This window comes from Gigantopelta aegis, chromosome 8 (genome assembly GCF_016097555.1).
Source record: "Gigantopelta aegis isolate Gae_Host chromosome 8, Gae_host_genome, whole genome shotgun sequence".
Lineage (NCBI taxonomy): Eukaryota > Metazoa > Mollusca > Gastropoda > Neomphalida > Peltospiridae > Gigantopelta > Gigantopelta aegis.
In genome coordinates, this window is record NC_054706.1 from 44,797,456 (window position 1) to 44,811,381 (window position 13,926).

The window sequence follows — 13,926 nt, forward strand, 5'->3', positions numbered from 1 at the left end:
ACAATAACACTCAATAAGATAAAGTACCAATATAAAGTGACACCATCAGATATGATGTTGTTCAACATTGTTTTTATGTTCATCAAGAAATGAACAAACTTTTGTTGCTATGGTTGGACAAACGGGATGATGTTATATGGTAATGAATGTAGTGGAACGTTCATTATTGACATTTATTTTACAGGAATGCATTCAATAAGTTATTTAGTAGTGTTGGAATAAATATTGACCACAAGGCAACTATCACAACAATATTTAGTAGTCTGTGGCAGTTGGATACAGTACTAAAGATAAACAGCCCTCAGACATCGAAATAAGCATAGTGTCTGGTAACCCATATACAGGTTACCATCACAGGTGTATGGGATCCATTTTTTGTAGTGACAGATTGGCTTTTGCCCTAATTAAACAAAAATGCCTGAATCTCGGTAATAACATTTATTCATATTAATTAGCATTACTACCAAACTGTTATATTGGATTGCAAACAAATCACTACACATTTTTACATGGATTACAACTAATTTTGAGGGTAGAATGATGGAAATACACAGTAAAAAGGTCTCAGGTTGGCACACTTTGCCCGAATATCTTTATAATGTTTGCTCAACTTTGAGGTTTTGCTCCAGCACCATCTTATATGATTACCATAAATAAAAGGCGTGCATGGTAACTTCTAGGTTATGACACATTTATGAAGTTTACAATTCTCGTTATCATTCCTTCATAAACCAGGGATTTATCCAGCATTTCTGGCTATGGTCCCATGTCCGATAGGATTGGTAAAATTAGCACAAGTATTTTTTCAGGCCACTGAATGATGTAGCACACCTTTGTTAAATTAATTTATTAGAACAGACATAATTAAATATGTATATATATATATATATGCCACTTTCTTTTGGAAAGGGGCCCGTGTTCAGACCCAAAGAAAGCCTGGAAGGAAGGAAGGAAATGATTTATTTAACAACGCACTCAACACATTTAATTACGATTATATGGTGTCGGACATATGGTTAAGGACCACACAGATATTGAGAGAGGAAACCTGCTGTCACCACTTCATGGGCTACTCTTCATTTAATTAGCAGCAAGGGATCTTTTATATGCACCATCCCACAGACAGGATAGCACATACCACGGCCTTTGATATACCAGTCGTGGTGCACTGGCTAGAACAAGAAATAACCCAATAGACGGGGATCATAAAATTCTTGTGTCCTACACACATTAGCCACTGACAAAATAGTGTATGGTACTTAGTTCTTGCATGAAACATGCTGTGTTGCTGAATGTATTCTGAAAAGATATTATTTATTCTACTTGATTAATAACAGAAGGAAAAAATACTTACGTAAGCATTCTGTCTTGTTGACAGCTCCCAACTTGTAGGTTGTTTCTGATGGATCACACTGAAGACAGGTCTCCTGCCATTTTTCTGGTTGGTAGTAACCATATGCACACTTCTTGCAGTCATTACCATTTAGGAAATAACCAGGCATACAAGCAACTGAAAAAAAAAGACAAAATAATATTTTCAATGATAATTGTTTCTCATTTCTTTTACATGTACATGGTTATAACCAGTTAATGGTATAGATTATTGGTTTATCCTATGAAGGTATGAATGTGGAACTCGATCTGCATGCAAAACTTGCACAGCAAATTTCCCCATTTGTCTTGAACTGGATAAAGCCTACATCATTAACCTGCTATTGTTTATATCTTGCAACTCAGTAAGAAGAGTGGGGAACTCATCTTTATTTTTAACATTTTGCAGTATCACACAAAATTTACAACTTAATAAATTCTAGTAATGTTATATTTGACATGACCAAAAGTACTTTTAGAACTCACCATTCCTAAATAAATGTTATTTTTGTTAGATTTACCACAATACAAAACTTTATTTTAACTGAAATTAATGATTTGTAGAACAAGTGCTAGTAGCAATTGATCAATTTGTTTTAAACAGGAGCTACAAATCCATCAATACAAACAATGGTTGCAGGAATTCAACTTAACCACAGAACTGATGGTAATTGCTGTTGCTTCAGTATGAATTCCTGTAGGTCAGGGCCTTTACCATGGTAATTGCTGTAGTGTCAGTATGAATTCCTGTAGGTCAGGGCCTTTACCATGGTAATTGCTGTAGCGTCAGTATGAATTCCTGTAGGTCACGGCCTTTACCATGGTAATTGCTGTAGTGTCAGTATGAATTCCTGTAGGTCACGGCCTTTACCATGGTAATTGCTGTAGTGTCAGTATGAATTCCTGTAGGTCACGGCCTTTACCATGGTAATTGCTGTAGCATCAGTATGAACTCCTGTAGGTCAGGGCCTTTACCATGGTAATTGCTGTAGCGTCAGTATGAACTCCTGTAGGTCAGGGCCTTTACCATGGTAATTGCTGTAGCGTCAGTATGAACTCCTGTAGGTCAGGGCCTTTACTGATGGAACACATTTTGCTGCTGAATAACAATTATTGTCATCGGTTGAATGAATAATTTTTGGTTTTTAATTTTGTGTTTTATTGGTTGTAGAAGTTACTGGTTTACAACTGCCATAGTACAGTAAGGTTCTGTTACCTATATTACAATCAGATGACTTAGTGGATCCTCGTCCAGCGGTGGTCTTGTTAGTGTCACATTGAGTGCATGGAGCTGCCATGGTAACTGCCTTATAGAAGCCACGCTTACATGAAACACACGCACCACCCTCATCTTCCTTTCCTGGAGGACAGCTCACTATACAAGTAAATAAAGAAAAACATTACAGGTATCTTAAAGGTTGTTTCACCTTTTTCAAGTCTACACACATTTGCCACTCAAATGTACAAATGAGTATCCAATGACTCGCACCCAATAGCCCAGGGAACATTTAGTTTTCAAAATCTTGATTAGTGACATTTTCTAGTCTACTGAAAATTGATAAACAACTACTGTTTAATGTTTTAAAATTGTGTAGCAATCTCTGAAACTTGTGTAGCAAATCGCGACGTGATACTCAACAAAATGTTCCCTGTAGCCAATGTGTTTGTGTGTGCTGGGGTGTCATTAAACATTCATTCGTTCCAATAACTTACAAATTAACTCCAGCACGTTTTCTTGCTTATGTACCATTTCCAGTGTTGGCATAAATTGACAACTGCTTGAATAGTTTCACTTTTTTCTTTTTTTTACAGAACTGTATTAAATTTGTTGTTCTTTAGTAAATTTACAGACATCTCTATAAAGTTAAAGAAAAGTTTGAACACATAACCATTATTTTTTTTAGAGGCACAACTATAAAACAAGGTTCACGTTATTCACAGTTTTAGGCTCACACTTTGTTGGCACATTTTTCAAATTGATTTTTTTTTAAAAGTAGTACCGTAAAATGGGGTAATATGAGACTGTCTGGTAATAAGGGACATTTTTCTGGAAAAAAAATTCACAATATATTTCTATTTTGTTTTGAAGCAGAGAAGCAAGGGAATGTTTTATTATTGAAGACTAATATATTGTTGAAGAATACAAGGTAAGTGGTTTATTCATTCTTGCTTGTATGTTGAGAGAGATCAGATTTAAAAAATGTGTGATTCTCACGAAAACATTATATTGGTCAAATTTAACTTTATCTTTCCACGATTAGCCAAAAGATCTGCATAATAAATCACCATTGCTGTAAGTAGTGAAAGATATCTGGTACACATATATAAAATATCAAAAGGATATGAGTATTTATTGTGATAAAAAAAAAAAAAAAAAAACTTTTTTAATGTCAGGTAAAACAGGTTGTAACTTATGGTGAATAGGGCTACCCACTGGACTGTACTGATCTCCATTTAGATGTAAAAGGATACCTGGATAAACATGGCATTATTATAAAATGTTTCAAGACAATATGCCAGAAGATGAGTGGGCAAGGTCGTTTATAAAGTGGCATAATGACAATGTGTTATAATTCTTGAGATGACAACACTGTTGTTAAAACATTTTTTAATTTTTTTTTAATTCATCTTAGATCTGGAAAACATATGGCTTTGTTATTTTGTTTTTCTTTTCATGATACATTTATTTACAATTATTTTACAAATTACCATGAACAAGAAAGTTTGTTGCTCTTAAAATATTTTATTAAATTGTATGTGTAATAGCTGATGAAATTTGTGGAAATTATTGGTAATAAATTTAATACCAAAAATAGAATTGAAAATTTAAGAAATGAATCATCTCATCCCCTATTTTCAAAACTCAAGCACTTTTTCAAGAAATTATCAAAATCTTCAACTCTGGAATCATAAGTTCTGCCATAATGATATTGATTTAAACTTAAAGGAACTCAAAGGAATAATGTTGCAAAAATGTGGTTAAAGGTTTTGGAAGAGGGGTATACATGTATATGCCAGGGTGTACTGCCCCCTCCCACTGTGCTGAATTGCAAATTATAACAGCCCCTCCAGTTGCTGACAGTTTTCAACACTTACTGAGTGAAAAAAAAGTCAAGAAAATGTTAAATAATACCAAATTGTTTAAGCCCTTGAAAATGATCAACAAACATCTATTTTCACAATGTAAAACTTTAGAAGTAATATGAATTGTCAGTGTCTAATAAAACTACTTAGGACAATGGCAGTTTCAATACTGAAGCTTACATATGCAGTCAGATGCATGGGTAGAGCCAGTTGATATGGTTGTTTTATCCGTCTCACAAGAGGTGCAGCTTGTACTCCACTTCACATCAGAGTAACTTCCCTTGGGGCAGATCATACAGTTGTTGTTATTGTCAAGGTAATATCCAGCAGAACAATTTCCTGAAAATCAAGAGAACATCAGGACATGCTAACTATACTTGATGTTTTACCAAATAATTACTTTTTTAAAAAACATTTATTATTAACTTCATAAAATATGGTTCCATAATGTCTTCACTTCATAGGTAATTTTTTCCTCATAAAAATATTATTTTATAACTTGAGGGGTGGGGTGGGGTGGGGGGAAAGGGTCAACTATTTTAGCTAACAGCTATAATGACAACCATCGACCACTAATACAAAATCTGTAAACAATGTCAGCCACCTGTTGCCTATGTTTATTTTAAAATCTGGCCACTGTCAGTAATCACTGTTCAAGCAATCTTTTAAACAAAATAAGTATGCCATGATCACCTTTATGAATAATAATCAACTTTCACTGAAAATAGTAACTAATCTCTAACTATGGTAATAGCAAATCATATCTGGATAAAAACATGGTGGATGCATTCCACTTTCAATTTTCATGCTGGATATATATATCACAGTGATCGGTTGTTGTATGTGCACAATACCATGCTGTACTGTGCTATAAGATAACAGTAAAATAGTTTTCACCATCTACTAAGGACATTTATAATTTATTCTCTTTTGATGGAGAGATTTGATTGGAAATGGGATACCAATGTGCAAAGTGCAAAGTTGAACTTCCTAAAATAAAAATATTTTGTTCAAATATTGTAAGCATCTCAGTCTTTCATTATTCTCATTTGCTGAAAACAAAAAATACTTTAATATTTATAGGCCATTTTTCATGCAATTAAAAAAAAAAATTTTTAGGGCTTGAAATTATTGACTTGACTTATAGCCAAGTTTGACTTATAGACAACAATATACATGTATCGTGCTTCTTAATCACAGTACAGAAGTCAATGGGAAATGGTAGCTAGACATAGGGTGTCAAATAGTTACATGAGATGAACACCTGCTATAGTTAGAGATGAAGACTGGAGTTGGACAGCAAAAGAAGTTGAAATATAATAGGAATTGCTATAGAAGTAAAAAAAATGAGATGGAAATTGAAGGATAGAAAGGAGAAGAGGCAGTGGGATAAAACCAAATCTTTACTAACTATAAACTGCATGTTTCTTCATCTACTAATTTAATCTTTAAATTTTTGGAATAAGATTTCTTCTGTTCATGTAAAATAATGGTTTATTTACCGAATGAGAGAAAAAGACTCCATCATATGAGGTCATATGGGGTAGAAAACGTACACCCTCAGCTGTGAAAATTTCTACCAAGGGACTCGGCAAGCCTTATCCCAGGTTGAAATTTTCACCACCTCGGGTATACTTTTTCTGTCCCACATGACCACATATGATGGAGTCTTATAATCTTCACTAACTGTTATGTATAAAACATGAACCTGATAGTTCATTGGCTGATCTTTTTTATCTATGTGATTGTTAATATGCACATACATGTTTGCAGCAAAAACAAACCAACTGAATTCGCATACTGTTATCATACTAAAACTCATATAAAAATATATCATTAAGTTTAAAAACCATAACAACTCTCATAAAAAAAATTTACCCCCCAAAAATCTATTAAAATAAAAAGGTTTCTTTACAAATTATCACTAAATTGTATAGACCAAAGCTGATTTTTAATACAGAAGTAGAGACAAAATGTTGGAACAGCCAAGAAATGCAGTTTCACTTGAATTGCTACTGAAGTAATTAACAATGCATTACAACTGTGTGTGCTTTACCGTGGCTGTTCCATCAATTGCTTTTATCTCCGTATCAAAAAGGAGATTAACCTATGCAATTTAACGGTAATTTGTAAAGCTTTTTTTTTTTATTTACACTGAGATTTTGTTTTTAAATGCATGTTTTGTGATTTGATATGGGTTTAAAACTTAATAAATTGTTTTGATATCAATTTTAAATTATCCATTACATACCAATTCATTGGTTCCCTTTTGACACAAACAGATTATACATTTTGTTATTTTTAATATCAACAACATTTATTAAAGTAAACCTCAACTCATTGTCTTGATAAACCATATTAAGAAAAGACTAATTGAAGTAGAATAAAAATATCTTGAATTACACTTACTGACAGTACACATGGACTTTGATGTTGCTCCCACCCCAGGTGTAATAAAGTCGGAGTCTGGGCAAACAGTGCACATGGAGAAAAGATCAATATTGTTGTCCTTGAAATAACCTCGCTGACATTCAACACAAACACCTGTTGTTTGAATTTTTTCAAATCCGGAACTGCAATATGCTTGAAAAAGAATGGAATAGTGTACGCATTAAAATATAATAAATGTCAAACTGTGTATGAAGTTAAAGCAAAATTTTTATATTGTTAGTCTATCAATATAAAACCATTTACATAGATTAGTATACATTTGTAATTCTATTTATAAATAGAATTACAAATGTATGCTATAGCCCCATAATGTGAAAACAACATAGAGAATAACCAGATAGCTCTATAAGATCCTATAATTGTTAGAACGACAAATGCTACAAGGTACTACTGACCAGGAAAAAATGATATCTTAAGGCAGTAATCTGTTGATGGTACTTAATTTATTCTGAACTCAAACACGAAGAGTCAGAAAAAAATATTTATTCTAGTTATGCTAAACAATCGATATAGGTCATGTGACATGAATCCAACTCGACTTGTTTACTTCAGATAATATTTTCAATTACATAGTCTTTATATTGTTAGTTTCAATACTTGTAGGCAAAGTCTTGCAGTGTTAACCTTTGTAACATTTGCTGGTTATGAAGGAAGGAAGGAAATGTTTTATTTAACGATGCACTCAACACATTTTATTTATGGTTATATGCCGTCAGACATATGGTTAAGAACCACACAGATATATAGAGAGACGAAACCCGCTGTCGCCACTTCAATGAAGTTCATGGACTATTCTTTTCGATTAGGTGCACTGGCGTTGCTAGTTATAGCCAATAAATTAATGCAACCAGTTATTCTCCATGTACACAATTAATGGTTCTGTGACTATTACAGCCAGTGAAAGCTGGTTCAGTTTCCACAGCATGCACATGGTTACCTTTTTAAAACATGACTGAAAGTCATTTTACAAAAATAATAATTAATAACAATGCAAAAATAGACTAAATTTAAGCTAAACTACATGTATTTGATGACAAAATTTCAACAAAATTAAACAATCCTGTCATATAACAAGAAACTGAGTTTTGAATGCTCACATTATAAGTTAATAAACATTACAATAAATGGTAAAAAGCTGTAACAGCCAAATATATTTCACACTGTAAAACTAGCATCAGCAATTTTAAACTGCAAACTTTTGATACTCCCTTTGTTTCGTAGAACTGGGAACTCTATTAACATGCCCCTATCCAAAAGGTTCGGGCACTTTTTTGCAGATGCTTAATAGAAGTTTGACTGTCTGGAAGTTGGGTCCATGTCTATAAATAGGTCTCTTACCTTCACAGTCTGCTTTCAGTTTTGAACCTTCCTGTTTGGTGGACATTTGACCGACACAAGGGATACACATTTTCTGGTACTTCTCGGGTTGATAATTCCCACGAGGACAGATCTCACAGCCATTGTCAGTAGCATTAATCTTATAGCCAGCATCGCAGTTTGCTGTAACAAAACCAAAGGAAGGAAGGTTTCATTAACAACACCCCAGCATGTTTTAAACTATAGCAGTTGAAAAAACCCTAGTGAAAACACTGATTCTATGACCAACTGCATCTCAGGAAAACACTATACTACTAATACATTCTGCCCCAAGAAACAAAAGTGCTTGTATAATGATTTCTTCAGTTTTATTTACAACTAAATAACATTCAGTCTAACATTCTGGTAATTTACATTTATTTTAGTTACACTAGTGTAGTAAACCTACAGATCATTTAAGTTAACGTTTAGAAATGAGCATCTCAATCTTTAATTTTTATCAAAATAAATAAAGACTTGTATAATTAATATTTAATAATAGTGGCACTGGCCAACACTGAAAGATATATAGAGGATATTTTATGTTTTTTGTCAAATATGATTTATATCTCATCTCGTGAAGTTTGCAATCATATCACACAAGTTGCACTTGCACGACGAGTGTGATATGATTGCAAACTTCACGAGATGTGATATTTGACCAAAACAAAAATTACATTTTATATTTATTATATAACTTTTGGCAATTTACCTTTATTTTTAACATGCCAGCAGCAAAATAGTTCCGGCTTTCTTACAGTGAAGATAACACTTTCTACAGTGACGATAACACATTTTAGAGTGAAATAGTAAAATTTTCACTCTAAAATGTGTTATCGTCACTGAGTGATATTTTAAGATATTTCACTAAATGTTATATAATAAACTTTTCTACCTGACACTGTTGACAACACAATATCACAAGATACAAATTGTCATGAACATCCAATCAAATATATTGTTCAACACTATATAGATAAAATTAGAATTTGTGTCATATATTTACTCGCTTATTGTACTTTTATTCTGCTATTTATTTTACGCATATATTTTATGTTTAATTGGTGGCTTAATTCACAAAAATAAAATGGGTATCAGAGTAAATTATTTTGTTGATGTTCACCAACAGCAACAATTTGTTAAGAACTGAACCCAGTGAATGATCATATATCTGAACAAGGAACTGAACATCAAAAGAAAAACCATAAACTAAATATTTTTCAAAAAAATTTCTGATTTGTAATGGAAAAATATAACAAATCAGATTTCATTAAAGCCCCAGTCACACTGTCATGGTGTATGGCTACAGTGACCCACGGTGCTTGAAATCGGGGGGGGGGGGGGGGGGGGGGGAGAGAGAAACTGTGGGTAACCATAGTGAGTTTGGCGGAAAAACTGTAAACAAACGTACCCATCCAGGTAGCCCGAGTACTCTGACTGTAAGAGAGCTAGACGGACATTTGGACATAAATACGCTCTCATTACAGTCAGAGACCAACCTATGTATTTTTTTGGCAATTCCTGACTACCAAATGGTAGGCAAAGATTCCCGCTCTAATACCACAACAATCCTATGTTTGACGTCAAATACCTTTACATCGATCATTTTCGAGTTAACTGATAAAAAAAAATCCACATTATTAATCACTAATACACATACTACAGAAAGAAATCCGACAGCACCCACATTCAGCTACGCTTTGTGACACTCCGTCGCCATAATTACAAAGCTTGGCGATCTATTTCGAGACGTAGATCACGTGATCGCACACTGGGCGATTCTGCCTTGTGCAGCAGTTACAGGGGCCGTCTCATACCAAGCGATCTTACAGTCATAATACTCGGGCTACCATCCAGGGTAATCCGTCAATCACTACATTTGTTTTAAGTCGTTTAATACTTCCCTGTCTCACTGTAGTTCCCCGCCGGTGAATGCATATCGTAGTGCCACCGTAGTGTAACCTTAGTATCACCGTGCCTCACCGTAGGACCACCGTATACCCTTCCATGGCCATCCGTGACCATCTGTAGTTCACCGTGTCTACTCCAACAGTGACTTACAGTGACTTACGGCAGCAGTAAGGTGTCCCTACGGCACCATAGTAGTCGAACCGTGGGTAACCGTGACACCACCTTCATGATCCTTAACAACACGGTGGTAGTCGCAAGCAGCGCTACGGTGCACCATAGCCTATCATGGGAAACTGTAGTGGGTTTGTAGCAATACCGTGGTCTTCCGTAGTGAAACCGTGGGTTACCGTGGTTCACCGTATAATCACCTTAGCATCACCGTGGCAGACAGTCTTTTTGGACAAAATTGGAGCCAGAGCTACAGTGAGCTATGGTTCACAGCACCGGGACAGTGTGACTGGGGCTTAACAAAGCACTTCACAAAATTTTATTACACAAATTTTGAAAAATCAAAACAAGTTACTCACCTTTGGGGAGGGGTGTGTGTGCAAAAACAAAAAGTGTAAAATTATAACCCATTTGACAAATCAAAGGCGTCAATCGGAAATTTAAGGAAACATTGCATATGGAGAGAGTCATAATTCAGTTAAACAGGTACTTCAGTGTCTTTAATAATTTGTTTGTCTACTATTAACTCAAAAGAGGAAACGTTTTGTTCAGTATCGCGGTGCAATTCGCTACGCAAGTTTCAGAGATTGCGACACAATTTTAAACAGTAGTTGCTAATCAATTCTCAACTGACTAAAAATATCTCTAGTCAAGATTTTAAAAACACAATGTTCCCTGCAAAATGATGCTGTTTGGAGATAACATAATGTTGGAACCAAATTTGCTGGTATGTTTTGTCCTTCATGTTCCAGCGTTCTCTACAATGCAAGCAGGGTGTGGGGTTGTTGGTTATGTCTCACCTTCCTACATACTGCGTGCACTGATCTGATGCGCCAAATGCAATGAAGCATGCCTACTGCATGTCTGCATTAAACTTGACTGATCCTAGCCATTTAACACTCTTCAATATCCAATGTTTTCTCAATGTCTACCATTCAGCATTTGATTCAATATGAACTAGCTACTTGCATACTTTTTGTGTGTGTGCAAAACCAGTTTTCCAGACTGGCCCATGAAATGCCTGACTGAATGCAACTTCTGTTGGGTGTTCTTTTTCAAAATGTGCAGAAAGTTGTCCCAGTATTTGAGAAAATATGGCATTTTAAAAAGTGTATAATTTCTTTTGGCATTCAGTATATTAAGACAGATCCAAGTGTTTAAGAACAAAAGGGCATTTCATAACAAAATTGTAACACCCCTATATATACCCCTATATATATAGGTTTATAAAACATTGCAAAACAATTAAATATCCAGCAAAACCAAAAATAATTCAAGTGTAAGTTTTTTTCACCATTAGCTTATAGTTCAAACATAATACAAAAGTGAGATTTTGTTTAACACTTACGAATTGTACAGTTAGATGCCGAAATTGATGCACTTTTCTCTGTGACATAGCGAGGGTTGGCTACTGGATTCTCGCCCATGTTCCTACCACACTGGGTACACTTCCCAAACATATCCACAGTGTTGTCCTTGTAGTAGCCAACAGGGCAGGGCTGGCAGTCCTCACTAATATCCTTTTCATAGCCAGATGGGCAGTACTCTATAAGAAACAAAATCAGATGACTGAAAAAGGCAGGAACTGAATGGGGGAAAACACCCAGTAAACTAAGTATAATCACTCTTTTGTCCATAAATATTCACTAAATGTGTACAAAATCTATATTTTTGTTTCAATCGCCAAATGTTTTTGTCCCTATCTCTAGACTAAGTTATTGTCATTATTTTTTCTGTATTTTGCTGCAGTTATACTGAATACATGTCAAAATTATGTTTTTGTTTTATTTCCAAAATGTTACGGTAATTGTTTTTGTCTATGTACTTTTATACCCAATTTATTGACAGATAATATATCGTAAACACTATTATGGCAGTGTTGGATAACGTGGAAATGTTAGTCACATTAAATTTTATGTTTGTGTTTTATTTTCAAAATGTTAACCTCTACACAAAAAGTAACTGTCACAAATGATTTTGTATTGTGCTTTGTTGCATTGTTCCAGCCAGTGCACCAAGACTGGTATATCAAAGGCCGTGATATGTGCTATTCTGTCTGTGAGATGGTGCATATAAAAGACTCTTTGCTGCTAATGAAAAAATGTAGTGGGTTTCCTCTCTAAGACTAAATGTCAAAATTACTAAATGTTTTACATTCAATAGCCAATGATTAATAAATCAATGTGTTCTAGTGGTGTCGTTAAATAAATCAAACTTTTTCTCTTTTTTTTTGTTGTTGCAGTATTATGTCTTATCACAATGTGTCATGTCATTTTAAGTCATAAAACAGCATAATTAATTAAACAAACAAACATTTCAGATATATCATCAATAATGATCTTGGGCAATAAATAAGGAATTTACTTTCACAATCAGATGCATTGGTTGATCCATTTGTCCTTGTGCTGGTCATGGGGGTACATTCAGTGCAGTTAGTCTGATCAGGAAGTTCCTGATAGTATCCAATGTCACACTTTTTACAAGCTGTGTTACCTGCAGAGGGCTCCTCACCAGCTAAACACCGGTCTGAAAAAATTGACAGAGTAAAAAAAACCCCAAAAAACTATGTAAAAAGACACAAAAGTCATCAATCAAAACATCACCCATTAACCTTTACTAAGTAGCCTCTACCATGTAAAATACCACAACCAACAATTAGCCAAATATTGGGAGAAACTTTAGACTTGACCTTCACCTAACAAGAGGTCTTGGTATTCAATTTCAGCCTTTAAACAATTATATTATTTCCAATTTTGGCAAATATTATTCAAGATTTTAGTAAATATCAATTTAGATCATTCTAACAAATATACATTTTGGCAAATTCCATTTCAGATTTTGGTTAATTAAGTCATAAAGTTTATAAGTCTGATTTATTAAAATACAAATGTGAAAATATACTGGATTTGACAGCTAGCACCTTCAAGTGTCAAGATAAATTTAAAACTATTTATAGGAATGATTAACTTGCTACTGTTATGTTATCAGGTTTTTTTTTCTTCAAAACACAATTTTTACTGAATGTGTTTTTTTTGTTTTCTTCCAGCACGTTGCACATATATAAGCTTCAGACAAAACCTGTCTTATCCAGTAATTTCAAGCTTTAGACATAACATATTTTATTCAATCTTTTGTAAGCTTCAGACCGATTTTAACCTAAATTTACTCCTGATGATATCAGTACATACACATGCACCATATTAACGAAATGTAGCGTTTTCTCAATGGCTTAGATACTTTTAATGTATTAAAGTTTATAGATGGACAATCAATATAATACAATCATTATGACATTAAGAAAATGTCTTACATATTGTGCACTGTTCTTTAGAGATGGAACCCTTGGTGGGTGTACGCCGATTGTTGGTACATTTCTGGCATGGCTTAAAGCGATCCTGGCCGGTGCTGTTACGGTAAAAACCGATCTCACACTCGTTGCACTGGGTCTGAGTTGAGTTAAGCTGCTCCTGACCATCAGGACAGAAAACTATAGAAAAACACAAACAAATGTAATGTCCAGTTAAAACAATGTAAATACAGATACCACAATGAAAGTTTTATATGCAATGGACTCTAAAATATAGC

At 34.2% G+C, this 13,926-nt stretch overlaps 1 protein-coding gene across 1 annotated transcript in view; it reads right to left on the reverse strand.

The window, feature by feature from the left end:
* Positions 1–13,926, reverse strand: part of LOC121379679 — a 179,487-nt gene that overhangs the window by 25,313 nt on the left and 140,248 nt on the right. The window contains exons 59-66 of the mRNA XM_041508328.1: positions 13,652–13,828; positions 12,706–12,867; positions 11,690–11,887; positions 8,245–8,406; positions 6,865–7,038; positions 4,636–4,794; positions 2,588–2,746; positions 1,355–1,510 (exon numbers count right to left, since the gene is read on the reverse strand). Of these exons, the coding sequence (XP_041364262.1) occupies positions 1,355–1,510; positions 2,588–2,746; positions 4,636–4,794; positions 6,865–7,038; positions 8,245–8,406; positions 11,690–11,887; positions 12,706–12,867; positions 13,652–13,828 (1,347 nt within the window). The remainder of the gene's footprint in view (positions 1–1,354; positions 1,511–2,587; positions 2,747–4,635; positions 4,795–6,864; positions 7,039–8,244; positions 8,407–11,689; positions 11,888–12,705; positions 12,868–13,651; positions 13,829–13,926) is intronic.